Source organism: Leucopleurus acutus, assembly GCF_964270905.1.
Source record: "Leucopleurus acutus genome assembly, chromosome: 10".
Lineage (NCBI taxonomy): Eukaryota > Metazoa > Chordata > Mammalia > Artiodactyla > Delphinidae > Leucopleurus > Leucopleurus acutus.
In genome coordinates, this window is record NC_139153.1 from 18,525,046 (window position 1) to 18,544,720 (window position 19,675).

Consider the following 19,675-nt stretch of genomic DNA (forward strand, 5'->3'; position numbering starts at 1 on the left):
AAGTCGAGACTGGTCTGCGTGTGTGTCAAGGAGAAAACTGCTGGTTGTGCTTTGCTCTGTTTCCAGCCCCATTCCCGGACCCGGGGAGGTACGCTCTTGTTCTCTTCTTCGGACACACACTAAACAATAGGAGTGGAAAATGCATCAGGAAGACCTAAGGCACATACTTACTGGCTTCATTCAGCAGGAACAGCAGCACGACTGAGAGCACAGCCAGAGTTCCCTGCTCTGTGCGATTTCACAAATCCTGTAAAACCCTAGTTGCTTTTCACTAGGGATGTGATCGTTCCTCCTGGCTGCGGATGGCAGCTCTCTGCCACGGCTCAGTTTAGCCCGGGTTCTTGTTCTGTTTATTTCTTTCTTTCCCTTTCTTCTGCACGTGGTGTTCCTCTGGGCTCCGTCTGCACTCACCTTGCCATGGGAGCCCCGGAAAAGAATAAAGTCCACCCGCCTCTCCCCCCCTCTGGGCTTGGCTCCAGAAAGTCAAAGCCGAGCAGAGGCAGCTCTTCTCCGCCTGCAGCAGGGTCAGCGATTTGTGTAATGTTTTCCGTGTCCGCTTATCTCTGCCGATTTCTTGTGTTTGTGAGCAAGGGGAGGAAGTGCCGCATCGCCATGGCTGCCTTTTTCAACAGGTGGGAGCCGCAGCTGCGATCAAAGCCCAGCCCCGCGCTCCCCGCCGACAGCCGTCCCTGCTTTTTTGTCAAATGTTCCCGGTGGGGCTGGATTCATCCCTTTGGAGTGAGGTGGCTGCAAGAAAAAGCTTACCCGGATGCCCCCACGAGGAACGAAAGGAGAAAAGCCCTTACGTCTCTCGCCCCACGTGGGAAGCTTTTTGATCACATCGTTTGAATCTAACCATAATTAGGCTTTTGCATCCAGTTCTCGTAGGAACACGAATTGCTGTTCAGCCAGCAGGTTTGGTACTCACAGCCCTCTAACTGGGGGTTTCAGTTGTGCTGTGTATTCCTGTATTTAGTCACACAATATTTTGGAGCCACTTTTTCATTCTTATTTTTAGTAATCAGTAATTTTCGTAGATAGTAATTTGGGTCTGATTGGACATCTTGGCAACTCTTCAGTTCTCATTATAGCAGAGTTTTCGCCTGTATGTCTTGATGCTAAAGTGAACATAGAATTCTTAAGCGATGTCCAAAAAACTAATTTTTGAGAGTCATGGTCGCTACCTTAAAATAGAGAATAAATTTTAGTTCCCATCCTGATACAAGTATCCTAGAAGGCTTAATTTGCGTAAATGTTTTGCCAAGGGTTAGATCCCCCAACATAGGAAAGGTTCTTCAGGTTTAATTTGCGTAAATGTTTTGCCAAGGGTTGGATCCCCCAACATAGGAAAGGTTCTTCAGGCTTAATTTGCGTAAATGCTTTGCCAAGGGTTGGATCCCCTAACATAGGAAAGGTTCTTCAGGTTTAATTTGCGTAAATGTTTTGCCAAGGGTTGGATCCCCCAACATAGGAAAGGTTCTTCAGGTTTAATTTGCGTAAATGTTTTGCCAAGGGTTGGATCCCCCAACATAGAAAAGGTTCTTCAGTGTTTGTCCTGGCTAGTGTGGTCTTCCAGCCTCTTGTTTCACGTAGGTAATAAGCCCTGTGAGTACCCAGATGGTGTCACTGCTTCGGTGGGAGCTAGCACACAGCAGGTTGCGTGTGAGAAGCCCTGGCCATCCCCCGGATTTACCCTCTGGCATCAGGCCCATGTTGGCCTGTGAGCACTGGTGAAGTGTAGAGAGTCATTCATACCTGCTTAGCCCATGTGACTGAGGAAAGGATCACACGGGCTCATGCATACGAAAGCAGTTCAGAACCCTCCAGTCTGGTGCCTGTGCGGAATATTAGTGCTCCAGGCTGTGGTAGCCCTGTACTCTTAGCTTTGTCTAGCCCTCGTCTTTGTCACAGGAAATTAGGGCTTTCGATTCGATCTTGTTAGTCGAATTTTGTATGCATAGCCACGTGAGGCTATTTTAGTGTAGATTAATTAAAATAAAATAAGATTTAGGATTCAGCTCCTCAGTCACGCTGGACGTTTCAAGTGCTCGGTGGCCACGTGTGTCTCGTGGCTACTGCGTTAGATAGCACAGATCTAAAGCATTTCCATCTTCACGCAAAGCTCTGCCAGACAACCCTGGGCTCAGTTATCTATCAGGTTCCCTCCAGCCCGCGTTTGTGTAGACTTCAACAGAGTGGCTTGCTCAGTCCTTAAAGGAGAATTAATTGTGCCTTTAATGCCCCATCCTCCACCCGTACCAGGGGCGTGGATCTGCTGTAATCTTTGCCCTTGTTTCCCTGGTGGCTGAGCATGAGGCCTTCCTATGGCATCTTTCACAGTTTCTTAGCAGAGAAAAGTTAGCCGTAGAAAGATACATTCTTGAGGCCTTAAGTAATTTTATCTAGCTTATATTTATAGTATGAAATAATATAAAATTCTGGCTTGGCCAGAATTTTTCTCCTCTTTTACTAAACCTCTGGGTCTTCCTTTTTAGAAATAAGATAGCCCGTTGTCATTTTCCTTGAACGTGGGACAGCACAGATTGGGTGTCAGGCTCAGGTGAGTGGAAGGTAGGAGAAGCAGTTTTCTAGGCATGGATACATGATCTGGAGATTAGAGACAGCTACGTGGGAATTGACATCCACATGGCTTTTAGGCTGGGAGCAGGGGTTGGATGTGAGTATTGTACCAAGTTCAATGGGCTGGAGGTTCAAGCCAGGAAGAAATGGACTAAGTAAAAAGCAAGAATAAAGCCAGGTCTCACACTTTAGGCTATTCAATGTATTTGGTCCCTTATGTCACCTTTCAGTGAGGTCTTCTCTAAACACGTAAAAAATTGAATCCCCTCTGTCCTTAGCACTCCTGGGCCACTTTTCAGCTGTGTTTTTTCCATAGCAGTTATGCCATCTAGCACACGCTGTATTTACTTAGTTTCTGTTCGTTGTCTATCGTTTCCTAAACAAGAGTATAAGCTCCATGAGCATGAAGGTCCTTGTCTGTTTTGCTCAGTGCTTAGGCACATAGTACTTTCGGTAGATATTGAATGAATGAATGAATGAATGAGAAATGCGTCTGCCGCGTTGTTCCAGGGAGACCTGGAGGTAGAGGTTACTTGTGGGAGAGGCCCATACTGGAGGTAAGGAAGCAATCAGAGGAGGGCAGGGCGGGGCTAGGGCAGGCCTGGGTGGGGTCTAACCAGGCTGGAGAGGGAGTGGGGGAGGAGCAGGCTTCTGGAGCCTGGCCTTAGGAGAGATCTCTGCAGAGGTTGAAGATTTTGTGCAAGAAAGCAGCTGATCCCAGCTTTGTAGAATCGGTGCTGGGAGATGAGATGTTTCTGAGAACGAGCCTCAGGATCAAGCGGGCCTAGAAGAAAGGCCAGGGAGAGAACTCTTGAGCCAAAGGGCCATTAGAGAAGGGCTCCTCGCACCTTGACCTGGAGCCCAAGTGGCTGAGTGGCTGCAGGCTGAAGCTTCAGAGCTGACCCAGGAGCGGGGGAGAGCCTCGTGCCAGTCCCATCCTGCCAGCTGTTTGGTCAGATTGAGTCAGCGATGCTGAGAGCTGTAAAGCATAAGGTGGTCATAATCATCACTCCGACACGGTCACGTCTGTCTGAAGCAGTGCTTCTCAGACTTCACTGAGCCTACAGGTCCCCTGGGAGCTTGTTAAAATTGCAGATTCTGATTCAGGGGTCTGGGATAGGCCCTGGGGTTTTGCAGTTCTCACAAGTTCTGAGATGATACTGCTGCTGCTGTCCAGGGACTCCACTTTAAGTAGCAGGGCTTTATTAAGGAGAGGAACGAAATATGTGTCATTGATATCAGTTACCTTTATTAAGACTATTTGAAAATTCTCCTTGGATAGGCTAGGGACTGTCACTTAAGGATGTTCCGATAGACAAATGCTTTTCACTGTAGTTGAACTAAAGTAGTTTTTGAGAGAACATAAGCAACCATTAAGAAAATTGGCCTTCCCCGATTTTGATTTTCTGTAGATGAACGCTTGTCAGCACTGTTGTCCAGTGTGGCTTTCAAATCCAAGGCTTCCTAAGGCAGTTCTTGAAAGTCCAAGCCTGAGCAGACTTTTACGTCCATTGCCTACATGCGAGAGGTGGTTGTACCCAGCGGGGTGTGGTGTGTGTGCTGAGCTGCTGACCAGCTGGTCTTGACAGGCGCCTGGATCGGGGTTAGAAGTCTGCTCTTGTGCATAGCAAATGGACTTGAGGACATGGGGAAGGGGAAGGGGAAGGGGAAGCTGGGACGAAGTGAGAGAGTGGCATGGACATATAGGACATATATACACTACCAAATGTAAAATAGATAGCTAGTGGGAAGCAGCTGCATAGCACAGGGAGATCAGCTCGGTGCTTTGTGACCACCTAGAGGGGTGGGATAGGGAGGGTGGGAGGGAGACGCATGAGGGAGGGGATATGGGGATACGTGTATATGTATAGTTGATTCACTTTGTTGTACAACAGCAACTAACACAACAATGTAAAGTAATTATACTCCAAAAAAGATGTTTAAAAAAAAAAACTAATGGAATTTGACCTGTGCGTTGTGAACTTGCTTTGCAGTGGTAACTCCTTTATCCTTTCCATTTTCTCCCTTCTGCAGTGAGGATGTCTTTTCTACACCTGTCCAACCATTATATTTTGCAACAGATAACTTGTTTTTTAGTTTCACAGGTCTGTGGACAGAGAGGAATTTACCCCAGGATGGAACATACCCAGAGACTCACCTAAACCTGATTGAGATGAGGTTTAGATGAGATTTTGGACCTAGAATTGATGTTGGAATGGATTGAGACCTTGGGGATGTTGAGACGGGTGAATGTATATTACATGTGGGACAGCCATGAATTGGGGGGGCTAGAAGACAGGCTGTACTGGGTTGGATAGTGCCCCCCCCAATTCATATCCTTCTCAGAACCCTAGAATGTGACTTCATCTGGAAATAGGGTTGTCGTAGATATAAATTATTGTTAAGATGGGGTCATATTGGTGTAGGATGGACCCTTAATCCAATATGACTGGTATTCTTATGAGGAGAAGAGACACATCCAGGGGGAAGACAGACAGCCACACAGAGAGAATGGCAGGTGGTGACAGAAGCAGAGTTTAAGAGTGATGTGTCTATAAGCCACGGATTCCTGGCAACACCTGAAGCTAAGAGATAGGCATGGAAGAGATTCTCCCCTCTGAGCCCTCAGAAGGAAGCAGCCCTCCTGATACCTTGATTTTGGACTTCTAGCCTCTAGAGCTGTAAGAGGATAAATTTCTGCTGTTTGAAGCCACCCAGTTTGTGGTAGTTTGTTATGACAGTCACTGGAAACTAATACAGGGAGTTTTTGGAAAATTATTCTAATGGTCTAATGGACTAGGTGTTGTTTTTCATAATCCAGCCCCAAAGAATGGTATTAAGTCAAGTTGAAAATAGGATGAAAAATTATTTCATTGGCCCAAACTCAATATGGCATAAATGACTCTTTTTTTTTAACATTTTTATTGGAGTATAATTGCTTTACAATGGTGTGTTAGTTTCTGTTTTATAACAAAGTGAATCAGTTATACATATACATATATCCCCATATCTCCTCCCTCTTGCGTCTCCCTCCCACCCTCCCTATCCCACCCCCCCATCCCACCCCTCTAGGTGGTCACAAAGCACTGAGCTGATCTCCCTGTGCTATGCAGCTGCTTCCCACTAGCTGTCTATTTTACATTTGGTGGTGTATATATGTCCTATATGTCCATGCTACTCTCACACTTCGTCCCAGCTTCCCCTTCCGCTTCCCCGTGTCCTCAAGTCCATTCTCTACGTCTGCGTCTTTATTCCTGTCCTGCCCGTAGGTTCAGAACCATTTTTTTTTTTTTTTAGATTCCGTATATATGTGTTAGCATACGGTATTTTCTTTTCTGACTTAGCTCACTCTTTATGACAGACTCTAGGTCCATCCACCTCACTACAAATAACTCAATTTCGTTTCTTTTTATGGCTGAGTAATAGTCCATTGTATATATGTGCCACATCTTCTTTATCCATTCATCTGTCGATGGACAGTTAGGTTGCTTCCATGAATGACTCTTATCTTGCAGTATTTTCTGTGTGTCAGATGACGTACAGAATCGGTAATTTCTTGTTCAAAGAGATCAGTTGTTTCTGTTAATGACTGAGATGGAAACGTTTTTTACTCTTAGAGAGTTAGGACAGGCTGTATTCATCTGTGCATCAGGTGCTGTTTGTCTTTCATGGCACTTTTCAGAGTAGAGTTTCACTAGCAACTTCTACCTAAAGCTAATGCATTACCTTTTATTTAGATCAGGTTGCATAAATGTATTTTGGGCAGAGGAGTTTGAAGTTTGGAACTGGTTCTTTTCAGTAGAGAAGAATTATGATTAGATGTCATTATCATCATTGCCTTTTAAAAAGAAAGTTGATATACCGTTTGTTCCCAGAAAGAACCCGAGTGTGTGTTTGTGTGTGTGTCTGCGCTTTGAAATTAGAAGGCCAAGTCAGCGTATTCCATCATCATCCAGTATGAAATGTGTCTGGAGTGGCCTCACTGGAGTCGTGTCCTACGTTATCAGTTGCTGGCTCTAGTGTCAGTATGTCATGCCTGGCAGGTTAGCAGGGTTTGGCGGAGGAAATGAAACCTAGTCAGTTACTACAAGATTTATAGTAGGCCTGCTATTGCAGGAAGTGGTGAAAAGTTGATTGATAGTTGGAGACAAAACTCTACAGCAAGAAACAGGATGTATGCTTTCTATTTATACCTAGTTTTCTTTTTCCTGCATTTCAGGGCTCCTTTTGCACTTTGTTTTGGCTGTTTCATAAGGCTACAGTTCCCTTTATTTTTTTCCCCCTAAATTCAGTTGCCAAATATAAAATAATTGAGGAAATTTTATATCAGCTTAGCCACAGTAAAGGCATATACCCTCAGCTGTTACTGTTACTTTTTCATGGCAGTTAGATTTACTGTAACTTGTCAGAAGGCAGTCTTTAATTAAAAAAAAAAATTCCTCCAGATAGGATATTATTTCACATCTATAACCAGAATGGCAGGGTTTGGGGTTTTTTTAAAGCTACATGGCAGGATTACATTTCCAAAAATTTTCTAAGAAAAACCTGTGTTGAGTATAATTCTATTAAAATACGACATTAGTACGATCTATCATGTGTCTTTTAAATGCTGAATCTCTTCACTCTGTAATTAATACATCTTAACAGGTAGGAGTTCTTCACTTAGATATAAAATATATACTATAAGTACAACTAGTAACTCAGCGTATGTGTTCATTGAGTATATCCACATGTACCTGGTTTTTGTAAGCATTCTAGTTAACTAATAATGTCACTTGACAAGGCTTTTTGACACAACCTAGCCTGGTCTGTTTTGAGTGTGACAGTGAAAAACCACTAACTGCGTTAAATGAGGTGTTTTCTGAAATGGAAAGGCCATTACAGAGTTAGATTCTAGAATTTACAAGGAGTGGCAGAGTTAGAACCAACTCCAATTGTGCCAGTGCTTGAAAGAACAAAGAGGCTACTCTTTCATGGCTTAATTTTTTTCTCCAAAGGAATAATTTCCTTTTCTGTGAACAGTGACTGCTAAGTTATCTGTGTAAAATGATTGAATACAAACAAACCCAACTTTCATTCCTCAGGCTGTTGGGTCATGTTCTACACCAATGATATTTTGAACATTTTAATTAGTTTTTTATCCCAGCATTCTTTGAGAGGTCAAAATGCTTCTTCTGTAAAGTTTCTATAAGAAGTTTAATATCAACTTGGGAAACTAGACAGCTTGAGGTAGTAAAAGTGAGATAATAAGAAATAGAGGGACTTCCCTGGTGGCGCAGTGGTTAAGAATCCGCCTGCCAATGCAGGGGACACGGATTCGAGCCCTGGTCTGGGAAGAATCCACATGCCGCCGAGCAGCTAAGCCCATGCGCCACAACTACTGAAGCCCGCGTGCCTAGAGCCTATGCTCCGCAACAAGAGAAGCCACCGCAACGAGAAGCCCGCGCACCACAGCAGAGAGTAGACCCCACTCATCGCAACTAGAGAAAGCCCATGCACAGCAGCAAAGACCCAACGCAGCCAAAAATAAAATAAATAAATAAATTTATTTTTTAAAAAAAGAGAGAGATGACTCAGGGTGGCAAGGAATAAAAAACAGAAACATATAATCCGTTTTTTACACACATTATATGAATGGGTCATCTTAAACATAATACAGTGCTAAAAGTGAGAAACAAACTTTTCTCGGAAGCATAAAAAGTCATCTCAGCTGGTAAGAGGCACGAGTTTCTGTTTGGGTCCTGGGCCTCATCCTTGCCACCTTCCTGCCTGTTAGAGTTGACACTTTTTAGTCCCAGCATTGTGAGGGATGCTTTCTGAAAAGAGCCAAGATGACAGGTAGGGAGCTTTGAAATTCCAAATTCATGCACTTATAAGTGATAGATGTAATATTTTTATAGTAGACAATAACAAAGATATACATGGTTTTAACTTGAGTAGATACATCTGCTGTATTCATGAATATCCACAAAAACAATTCACCTTTTTTCCCCTGGGATTCTACAACCCCTGTAGGTAAAGCTTAAATGTATACTCCATTTAAGATTGCTGAGCCAAAGGGACCAGTCCTAGTTTCTCTGGAGAATTCTGGGCCTTAGGCAAGTCAGAACTTGCTCCTTTGAGGTGTTGAGTGGTATCACGTTGGGAAGGAATCAAGAATGTGGGCTTAAGAAGGGAAGCTTTTCAGAGCCTGAGAATTCCTGGGAGCCCCTGTGGTGGGGAAGAGAGAGTGCGGGAGCTCAGAGGCCTGGGCTTGCCATCCTGACTGCCCCTCATCAGCGGGGTGAACTTCAGCTGGTCTCTTAACCGCTCCAAGCTTCTGTTTCACCATGTGTCACGTGGGGATAAAAATGAAGCCGATTCATAGGCTTGTGGTTAGGAGCCAGCGCAAGGAGACGTTTGTGGAGCGCCATCCTCCACGTATTGTTGAAAGTGTTTAGCGTGGCTCTTAAACATGTGAGGTGTGTGCTTACTGAAGTGTGAAGGCTTTTATTTCAGGTTTTTATTTTGCATATGATAATTTAATGTGAGGCATTGTCTCCTTGCCCAAGTTCGTGGCTCTTTATCTCTTGAAGCTGTGTGTCATTACCCAGAGAGGACCTTTTTCAGTGAGAAAGATGGCAGTGAACTAGTCCTTAGGCTGGCAGGGCCTTGCAGTAAGGGTTTAAACTGGTCCACTGGCTCTCACCAGATCCGTGGCCACTGGTAGCCAAGGTTTCAAAATATACAGTGGGCATCATCTACAGCTGTCTTGGACATGGATGTAGATTATACTGCAATCATCTTATTTCATAACTGTGTTTTTAAAGATGTCTCAAACCCACCAGGGTTCACTCAGAGTTATAGCCCTTTGGGAATCATTCACCAGCTCTAGTGGATCTCATCCCAGTTTTCCTCTCTACCCCGGACCATCTTTCCTTTTCTAAGCTCTGGCAATCCCAGCACCGATACATGGGGTTTTCCTCATTTAAGAGAAAGTTGTGCATCCATGACGGCCATTGTCCTTGTCCTACCCTCCCTTGGACACTGACTGCAGTGGAAGCTTCGGGTCCTGGTTACACTTGTGGAGGGCCGGGGGCGGGGCGCGGAAGCTCATTGTTAACGTTAAGTATTTTGAGACAGAGGGGTCTCAGGTACATCCAGGCACTTGGATGAAAGTCCCCAAGTCCCCGTCTATCACTTAAGCTCTATTGAAATGAAGCCTCATTTCCCCAGTATTATGGGATGGACTTCGCTTTGACGAATGAATTTATCCTGTGAACTCACCTCATCCAGTTTGTCTCAAGCCACTCATTTAATCTTTGGAGCTAGGGAAACCCAGAAGACATGTCACTCATTGCCACTCTTTTTCACTTGTCACACCAGATTTTCCTCTATGAACAGCAGAGATATCGTTTTTGGAGAACTGCAGTATGCTTTACACGTTGCTTCAGAAACAGAACTACTAAAATGAATCCAGGTTAATGAAAAAGTTTATCTGTTCAGTATAATGTAATGTTATAAATGTAGTAAAAATATCCTCTGAAATAGCATGAGATGGTTTTCTGCTGAAAATGAAAAGCACTCCATGTCGCTCTCTGACTGCTTTTTTTATTTCTTTTTTAGTTAAAAAATTTGAATAGGCATTCCATTCACATAGGTTTAAAAATGAACAATAGTGTTTGGTTCAGCAGCACAGATACTAAAATTGGAACAATACAGAGAAGATTAGCATGGCCCCTGTGCAAGGATGACACGTAAATTTGTGAAGTGTTCCATATTTTTATATTGTGTGATATTGCTTATATGTGGAATCTAAAAAAAGGGTACAAATGAACTTATTTACAAAACAGAAATAGAGTCACAGATGTAGAAAACAAAGTTATGGTTATTTAACAAGGGGGAAGCGGGGGGAGGGATAAATTGGGAGATTGGGATTGACATATACACACTACCATACATAAAATAGGTAACTAATAAGGACCTGCTGTATAGCACAGGGAACTCTACTCAATACTCTCTAACGACCTATATGGGAAAAGAATCTAAAAGAGTGGATATATGTATATGTATAACTGATTCACTGTGCTGTACAGCAGAAACTAACACAGCGTTGTAAATCAACTATACTCCAATGAAAATTTTAAAAATGAGACCCAGTATGTGGTGACAAGTCTCCCTCTCACCGTCATCTTCCATCTTTCCAGCTCCTGCAGTGCCCCCTCCACATAAATACTAGTGTTTTCTGTAGCTCTCCAGAGTTCATGGATAAGTGTACAAGCAAACGAAATACGTTTTTATGTCTTTCCTTTGTTGTGTGTGTTTAACATAGAAGGCAGCGTATACATATGGCAGGCCTTTTGTTGTTACACGATATATCTGGGTTAGCCCCTGGAGAACCTCATCTGTTACATAGCTGTAGACTTTTCCTTCGTGTGGATATGCCATAGCCGTATGCCACGTTGATGGACATTTGGGTGTTTCTTATTTTGGAGTATTAGAAACAATGCCACAGTAACTAGTACCTTGGGCCTGTGTCGTGTAGCCTACGTGTTTAATTTCCAGATGCGGGTTTGCTTGGGTCAAGGGTATGTTACGTTTTCAGTTTTGAAAGGTATTGCCAGGTTCTCCTGCATCGGGACTGTAGCTGTTAACTCTCTCACCAGCAGTGTATGAAAGCGCCTTTCCTCCACAGCCTTGCTGGCAGTGTTACCAAACGTTTGGATTTTTGCCAATCTGATAAATGAAAAATATATCTCAGCGCGACTTTAATTTGTATTTCTCTTATTTGACTGAAGTTGTTGAACATCTTTTCGTATATTTAGGAGCCATTTGTATTCCTTTGTATGAGGATTGTCTGCTTGTGTCTTTTGCCCATTTTCCTGATGGATTATTATTTGCATTTTGAAGAACTCTGTTAGCGGAACTAGGCCTTGTTTTGTGACATGAATTGCAAATATTTTTCTCAATTTTGCATTAGCCTTTTGACTTTTCTTGTAATTTTTTTTTCTTTTTGCCCTACAGAACTTGTTGATTTTTATTAGTTTTTGTAGATTTTTATTAGAATTTATCAATCTTTGCCTTTCTTTTGTGGCTTCTGGATTTTGAGTCCTAGTTAGAAAGGCCTTCCTCATTCTAGGCTCATGAGGGAAATCTCCTGCGTGTCCTTGTAGTACTTGGTTCCTTTTTTCCATTCATATCATTGATCTGTTTGGGGATTCATCCCATGTGCCGTATGAAGTATGGGTCCAACTTTATTTTGTTATCTCTTCAAGCTGTGGACCCTGTTATCCCCAGACCAATTAATGAATAGTCCTAACATTTCTTCTTAAAATGGTCTTCAAGGTCCAGAAAGTTGGCAGCTCTTGCGGAAGCCTTAAAGAAAGCATCCCCGACCAAGGCCCAGCTGGGGTTGGAACTGCAGGAACTGGAAGCAGCGGCACTCTTGGTCCAGGAGGAAGAAGCTGCATCGAAAGCAGGAGCCCGATGCATTTCCGGGCAGCAGACGCCTTCCTCCAGCTCTGAGACAAGCGATTCGGAGGAATCAGAGAGCAGCACATCGTCTGAGACCGAGGACTCAGGCTCGGAACACGAGGAGCCCAGAGGTGGTGAACGTGAGGCAGGGCCTTCCTTGCTCGGTCCCTTTGTTGAGGAAAGCAGCACGGCCCTGCTTCTTGACCATGGTGGGATGTGCAGAAGCGTGGTCCTCCCAGGGTCTGATGATGGTCAGGGACAGCCGCTCGCCTCTCCCTGGGCTCCTGGGGCATCTGAGCCTCTAATCCAGGAGCTTGGAGAACAACTGGAGACTTCGGTTCAGATTTCTGAGCCCAAGGGCTCTGCTGCTGGACAGCGTGCTGAAGAGAGACAGCCGGCAGACACCCAAGAATTGACTCCGAGTGGTCTCATTCGTTATTGAGAATTACGTCAGATTTGGTTTTGTTGACCGAATGAGAATTCTTCATTTTCACTTTGTACTTTTCCTTAATGTATACAACATTGTTTGTCAGTGAGCTAATGTTGACACCAGTCGGTTTTCTTGTTGCACCTTTAAAAATAAAGTTCTAAAGTTTTTCTTAAAGTGTAATTAATATTTGGAGATAAGAATAATAGTTCTTCCAGAATCTCTAGAAGGTAGAGCCCTAAAATACTTTGAATAGCTTTACAGAGATACGCAGGACATACAGTAAGCCGCAAACATCTTAAGCAGATAGTGTGATAAGTGGTGACAGATACATACACCGAATAAAACCAGTACTGCAGTTGAGATGCTGTACTTACCCACCATCTCCAAGTGTCCTCCTGCCCCTTCGTCACCCCTCTCCCCCCCGCGCCTCTGCATGCCACCCACCCCCATTCCCCAGGCAAGCCTCCGTCTGCTCCGTCGCTGTACGTTAGGTTGTAGTTCCTAGAATTTAATATAAATTGAATCGTATAACATGTACTCTTCTTTGTCAGGCTTATTTCATTCAGTATAATTATTTTGAGATACATTGATGTAGCGTGTATCGAGGTTTGGCGGTGTTTTCTTTTCCATATCTGAGTAGTAGTTCATTAAATGGACATTTGGGTTGTTTCCAGCTTTCAGCTGTTCCAAATAAAGCTGTTATGAACATTTGTGTGCAAGTCTTTGTGTGGACATATGCTCTTATTTCTCTTAGGTAAATATCTAGGAGTGGAATGACAGAGCCGTATGGTAGGTGTATGTTTAACAGTTGAAGAAACCACCAAACTGTTTTCCAAAGTGGCTGTACCATTTAACACGCCCACCAGCAGCCTGTGAGAGCTCCGCTTCTCTCTCATTCCTGTCATCACTTGGTGTGGTCCATTTTTAACATTTTTACCATCTTAATAGGTGTGAAGTGGTATCTCCTTTTATTTTGCGTTTTAAAGACTTCTTATGTTGAGCGTCTTTTCACATGTGTATTTGTCATCTTTGGTGAAGTGTCTGTTTAGATCTCTTGTCAATTTTTTTAAGTTGGGTTGCTTTTCTTAGTTTTGAGTTTGGAGGGTTCTTTATAAATTCTAGATACAAATCCCCAGAGGAGTCATCCTTGCATGCCTGATAATCTTTGATTGGATAAACATTGTGAATTCTACCTCGTTGGGTACCGGGTATGTGTTCTTATAAATATTCTTTAGCTTTGTTTTGGGATGCAGTTAAGTTACTTGGAAATAGTTTGATCCTTGTGGGTCTTGCTTTTGTAATTTGTTAGCAGGTCTGGAACAGTGCTCTGTCTAGGACACACTGTTTCCCCGTCCTAAGGAACGATTTTCCCATGCCCCAGGGATTATGAGTGTTCCAGTCCGGCTGATGGAAGTAGACACCTGTGTGAGTGCTGAGCACTGGTCCCTCTAATCCTTTCATGTGGTTCTTGCCTGGCCTCATTTATAGGCTCTCCTCTGAGTCCTCGACCCTCTCCACGTATCTGGGGTTCTCTACAGCTCTCCCCTCTCCCGTACTCTGTCTTGCAGACTTGGGCTGCCTTGGACTCCCCAAGCCCCCGGCTCTGTCTCCTGAACTCCGGAGTCCATTGGGTTCTGCCTGGGTCGCCCCTCCCTGGGCAGCCTAGACATTCTTCCAGGGCAGTCGGCGAGGCCCTTGTACTGCTCCTGGGGTTTGTTTTCCATCCCTTGGGATCACTGTCTTTCATTGCCTGATGTCCAGTGTCTTGAAAACCATGGTTTCATGTATTATTTCTGTTTTTCTTGTTTGGTTATGTCAGGAGGGAAAATTCATCTGGTCCGTATTACTCCATCTTGATTGGAAACGTAAGCCTCCATTAATAATTTAAATGTGAATTTTCCTACTTGAGTGTAAGCTCCTAGGGAGTGATGTCTGTGTCGTGTCTTGTTACCACTGAATCATCAGTGCCCATATTCTCAGAGCTCCATAAATATTTGCTGAATGAATGAACAAATGAAATAAACCAATTTGCTTTAGGGAGGAAATGAAGTGAAATCTGATATGTATTAATCTCAGTAGCATTTTTATTTCAGGAAAGGGTATGATCCCTTTTACTCTGGGTCTGTATAGGTTGCAAGTATTTGTATTTCCACTATAAATACCAGTTTGTATTAACAGGATAGTTGGGGTGACTGTGCTATTTGACACACATGTTAACTCCTGAACACCATAACAGCTTTTTTAGAATGTGTTCAAGACTTTTCTCAGGCTCCCCAGAGACCTTCAGAATCCCTGTGACCATTGAAAATGCATTTCCTCTCAGTGGCACATGACCTGAGGCCAGTTTGAAAATGCATTATCTGTTATTCCCCTCATTTACTTCTACTGACGTCAAGTTGAGCAAATCCACTCTTGTCTAAAAGTTTAAAGCCCTGGAAATTTCTCCTTCCATCACCTTCTGTCCTTACTTAGGAATCTAAACAGGATCTACTTTGGTGAGAATTGTCTTGGGTAGAAAAATCTGTTGCTCTCTTCCTCCAAGGATGGGCAAACATGATCCTTCCCGGACATCCTCAAAGCAGAGGAACTCGCTCAACGACTCTCATGAGTTTTAAAAACAATGTGAGTGAGCGCCTTAATTTTAGATTCCGCGCCTGCCGCGTTACTTTTACCCTTTGTTCTCAGAGGGTTAAAGCTTTGTGATATCGCATTACCCTGTCTTTGTTTAAGATGAGTTAAGAACACTATACCACGTCTGTAACCCAAAACACATCCAAGGGTGCTGCCTTTAATATATTTTTTAACTAGATGACCTGCCAGGCAACTCGAGGGATTTCCTATAACCATATGCATTTCCCAAGAACCCTGGGTGATGGAAGAAAAAAATAAAAAGTTAGGGAAAGCACAGAGAGGAGACCTCAGCACTGCCTAGCTGCAGCTCAGTGGCAAGAACCAGGGCCTCGGGGCTGAGGAGACAAGGCATTGAGTCCCAGAGCCATGGTTCGGAGGTACGCCAACCTCTGAGCCTCTCCCTTCCTCTTGGAAATGGGAATACGACGACTTTTTTTGCTTACCTTACAGGATGATGAGACTGCATGTTCAAAACATCATTTTATCACCTGGAAAGTATTAAACCAGCATAAGAGTTTATTATTACTGTCACACTCCCCAGTGCTGCACAGGGCTCTTTTCAGCTACCTGACAGCAGGTTTCTGGGGGAGCCAGCCCTTGGAAAATGAGAGCCCTGTCAGTCGCTTCTGAGGCATGCTCGTGGTAAGTCTACACAGTTCAGCAGATTAGACAGAAATATTAATTACATCAGTGAATCACAGCACTGCCGCATCTTCTGGGCGGGCACGATCGTTGACCTGTGTTCTGTGTTCTGTCTCTCCTCCCATCATCCTTGAAGAATGACACGGGGCCTCGCCGTGGACATGATCGGTTTTAGGTGCCAGGGACTACGCTGATACCCTCTTTCACTGGCACGGGATTAATTTACAGATGACACAGGGCTACTCCCTACCACATTCTAAATTGGTTGAACAGCTGGGGGGTGGTTTTCACACCTGCTAGTGAAAAATCCATTTGGGTTGCATGGATCAGATTCTATTACCAGGAATTGGGCATATGAGAGAAAGGATCAAGTTTTCTCAGCCATAAGACTTTATAAAATTCTTCTAAATCAAAGGGAACTCCTGGATATCTATTTTGTTATAAGGAGATTGTTATTTTCTATCTTGTAACTAGAAATTGACCCATATAGTCAATGGTGACAAAAGATACATCTAAAAGAAATGGAAATGAATGAAAGACAATATAGGAAGGAAACTCTAGGCAGCTTTAGAGTTGCCGCTGTATTAAAAATATACCAACTCTTCAGAAAATTATAAAATCTTGGAAGATGTAGACATCCTCTTCCTCTTGTATAAAATGATCTGTCATGTAATGTCATTGCCTGTCTGGTAGATTGAAGTTAAAGCTTCATAAACACAAATCTCTGTGACTGTTTGGTCAGGCGTCCCCATGAAAGCAAATCAGAGATTGCAAATCTTTCCTTAACATCATTCCATCTAAATCCCCGATGGAGTTTTTGTTCGTGATCGGCTGCTCCCTTTCCCGCCCATTTTCTAAGTGCGTCATGTATAGTTTCAATCCATAGCAAATGAAGGAAGCATTGATTAGACTTGATTTAAGGCAGCAAGTGATAAATGCAGCTGGAAATTGATTCATGCCTCTCCAGTGACTGGGGCTCAGCCATCCACAGTTGACACAACTCTTGTCTCAAGGCTGGAGAAAACAAACAGGGAAACACATGTCAAACAGATAAATGACTCGGCTGTTTTGAACTCTCTGCAGAGACCATTTGTTTCCTAGATAAGGAAGACTGCTCTCCAAAGTCATGAAAAGATAAGCTGGAGGAAAAGGATGGATGTGGGAGCAGATGCCTTAGCGCTTGGAAAAAAAACAAACAGAAAGGATGTACCTCCCAGAAGAATCTTGCTACGTGGATCCGCTTTCCTTTCCCCCCAGAAAATGCTGGAAGCAGCGATTTGGCCACGCGAGCCTCGGTCCTGGCTGGGACCACATGCTGAAGGCTCTGCTCTGGTTATTTTAGGTATTCCAAGTGGTAGGCCATCGTCTCTTATGCTCTTTCTAGGGGGACATTCCCCACCTCTTGCTGGAGTGAGCATTCAGGGGAAGGAGTAGCTGAGCGACTGGAGAGCCCTGTCTATAGTCCCATCTAGCCTGAGGCTCCAGCAGTTTCACCACCAGCCCAGAGACCCCCCGGAAAACAGGAGCCCTACTGCAACCCAGGGCCTCCCGTGGAGCGTCACCTACAGCACAGAGTTCCATATTTACTGTCTTTGTTTCCGTACATGCTGTGTTTTCCCACCTCCACCTGTTTGCTCGTGCACTGCTTTCTCTTCTCCCTGTGAGTTTGCCCAGATTGGCCCATGCAAATGCCACCTCCTCCAGGAGGTCACCCTTCATTCTCCCTGGCTGGAAATAATTTCCCTCCTCTGAACTCCCACTGAATCAGGGCCAGGTCCTGCCGGAAGAGCCTGGAATCCAAGGAAAGACGAAGGGATTGGAGCAGGGAAGAGAGATTCCTACCAGGCTGTCCCCTAGGGCAGTGGGTTCCAGTGGGTATTCAGACTTCTGTAAAATTAAGATTAGAAACAAGAAAATGAGGGTGCGGGGCAGGGAGGAGTACAAGGCTGCCAGTGGTTAATTTTGTTCATGGATGTACACAGGCCGTATTCTACTGAAACCATGCTTCCACACAAACGTGTTAGCATCAAAAATGTAAAAGGACCTTTCAGAATAATAGTCCTCTAAATCCAACACACTTACCTACAAGAAAAACCCTCTCACCTGAGAATCACAGTTAACTGCTTGGCATCTGTAGTTCCAGTCTTTTTCTGTGTATTTGTATACAGATATATATATATATATATACCCACATTAAAAAAATATTAGAATCATGCACTACATAAATTGTAAATCCCTTTTTTTCTCTTAACAAGAGGTCATGACTATTTTCATAAGTCATTGGATAACCTCCCAAAATGAGGCTTTTCCTAGCTGCACTGATATAGTCTTATTGAAATAGAAGAGATTACTCTCAAATGTAAATTGTATTAATCAGAGTTTTCCTGCTGTGTAGTGTATTAGCCAAGCATGGGCACCTAGATTCTCTAGGTACTTCCTTGGCAACTTTTCCTCAGTTGCATTACTGCAGCCTGGTGTATTTTATAGAAAGAATACCCTTGAATTAGAGAAGAGACAGGATTTTCATAACATCCGTCACTGTGGAGCCACTGCATGGTACCAAGCTCTGTGCTAGGCTCGTCTTGCCCTAAGCATGTCACGCAGGGCCTGTCTCCCCGTCAATCCTTCTATAGGCATAGACCCGCCGATGGGGGCAGCTCTGGGTATGTTGAGACCAGGTAGCTCTGTTCTTAGCTGACTGGATCGGGCTTGAACTTGACCCAGGGTGGGATCTGCTAGTCAGGAATGCTTTATTAAAACCAGGGATTCTCGATTTTCGCAACATCCTTGGATCATCTGAGAAACTTTAGAGAAATACTGATACCCAGTCTTCTCTGAAGACAATGGAATCAGAGTCTCTGGGGATGTCTAAACAGGCAAAAAGTGGAATAATAAGATTCCTGTGCGATTTCGGCTTTCGGCTCAGAGGAGGTCAAGGTGTGACTTTCTTCAGTCCTCCCAAATCCGGGTTCATCTGACACCAGCCACCTCTACCATGCCGCCTAAGTTCCACCCCAACGAGGTCAAAGTCGTGTGCCTGAGGTGCACTGGTAGGGAAGTCAGTGCGACATCTGCCCTGGCCCCCAAGATCGGCCCCCTGGGTGTGTCTCCAAAAAACACTGGTAATGACATCACCAAGGCAACTGGTGATAGGAAGGCTCTGAGGATTACAGTGAAACTGACCATTCAGAACAGACAGGCCCAGACTGAGGTGGTACCTTCTGCTTCTGCCCTGATCATCAGAGCCATCAAGGAACCACCAAGAGACAGAAAGAAGCAGAAAAACATTAAGCACAGTGGAAACATCACTTTTGATGAGATTGTCAGCATTGCCCGACAGATGCTGCATCGGTTTTTAGCTAGGGAATTCCCTGGAACCATTAAAAAGATCCTGGGGACTGCCCAGTCTGTGGGCTGCAGTGTTAATGACCATCACTCTCATGACATCATAGATGAAATCAACAGTTGTGTGGTGGAATGCCCAGCTGGTTAAGAACTGCAAAGATAAAGAATTTAATAAAGTGTTATTTGACAAAAAAAAAAAATTCATGCTCTCAGAAATCTGCACTGGGAAGTGCAGAGGGCATCAGGCCCTTGGCAACAGATGCTGAGGGTGAGAGATGCACTGAACGGGATCTAGAGCTGGTCTTGCAAACTCAGAGAGGAGGGCAAAGAAATACGAGTTTAGGAGGATCTATGCAGTGGAGAAAAGATAACAGCAGAGAGGGCTGAAGACACCAGCTGGTCATGGAAAGGAGAGTGGCTGGATGGAGAAGGATGCAGACACCTGAAGCTGTTAAGAGGACCCAAGAGCAGCCCTGGATCCCTACACCACCCTCTCACCAATTCCAGTTCCATTAGGCTTGACTGTATGCCTGTGCTTACTCTTTGAGATCAGAGAGCATCCGTTTCCCTTATTGCTGGTCAAATCAGAGGTCT

At 44.1% G+C, this 19,675-nt stretch overlaps 2 protein-coding genes across 2 annotated transcripts in view; both read left to right on the plus strand.

The window, feature by feature from the left end:
• Positions 1-12,778, plus strand: part of SHQ1 (SHQ1, H/ACA ribonucleoprotein assembly factor) — an 88,974-nt gene extending 76,196 nt beyond the window's left edge. The window contains exon 11 of the mRNA XM_082847575.1: positions 11,905-12,778. Within this exon, the coding sequence (XP_082703701.1) occupies positions 11,905-12,475 (571 nt within the window). The 3' untranslated portion in view covers positions 12,476-12,778. The remainder of the gene's footprint in view (positions 1-11,904) is intronic.
• A 5,953-nt stretch (positions 12,779-18,731) lies between these two features.
• On the plus strand, positions 18,732-19,294 carry LOC309967153 (large ribosomal subunit protein uL11-like; the record flags this gene model as incomplete). The annotated part of the gene is made up of 1 exon (XM_082847668.1): positions 18,732-19,294. One exon carries the CDS (start codon positions 18,732-18,734, stop codon positions 19,227-19,229), a length of 498 nt encoding a protein of 165 aa, XP_082703794.1. The 3' UTR covers positions 19,230-19,294.
• Positions 19,295-19,675: the final 381 nt, after the last annotated feature.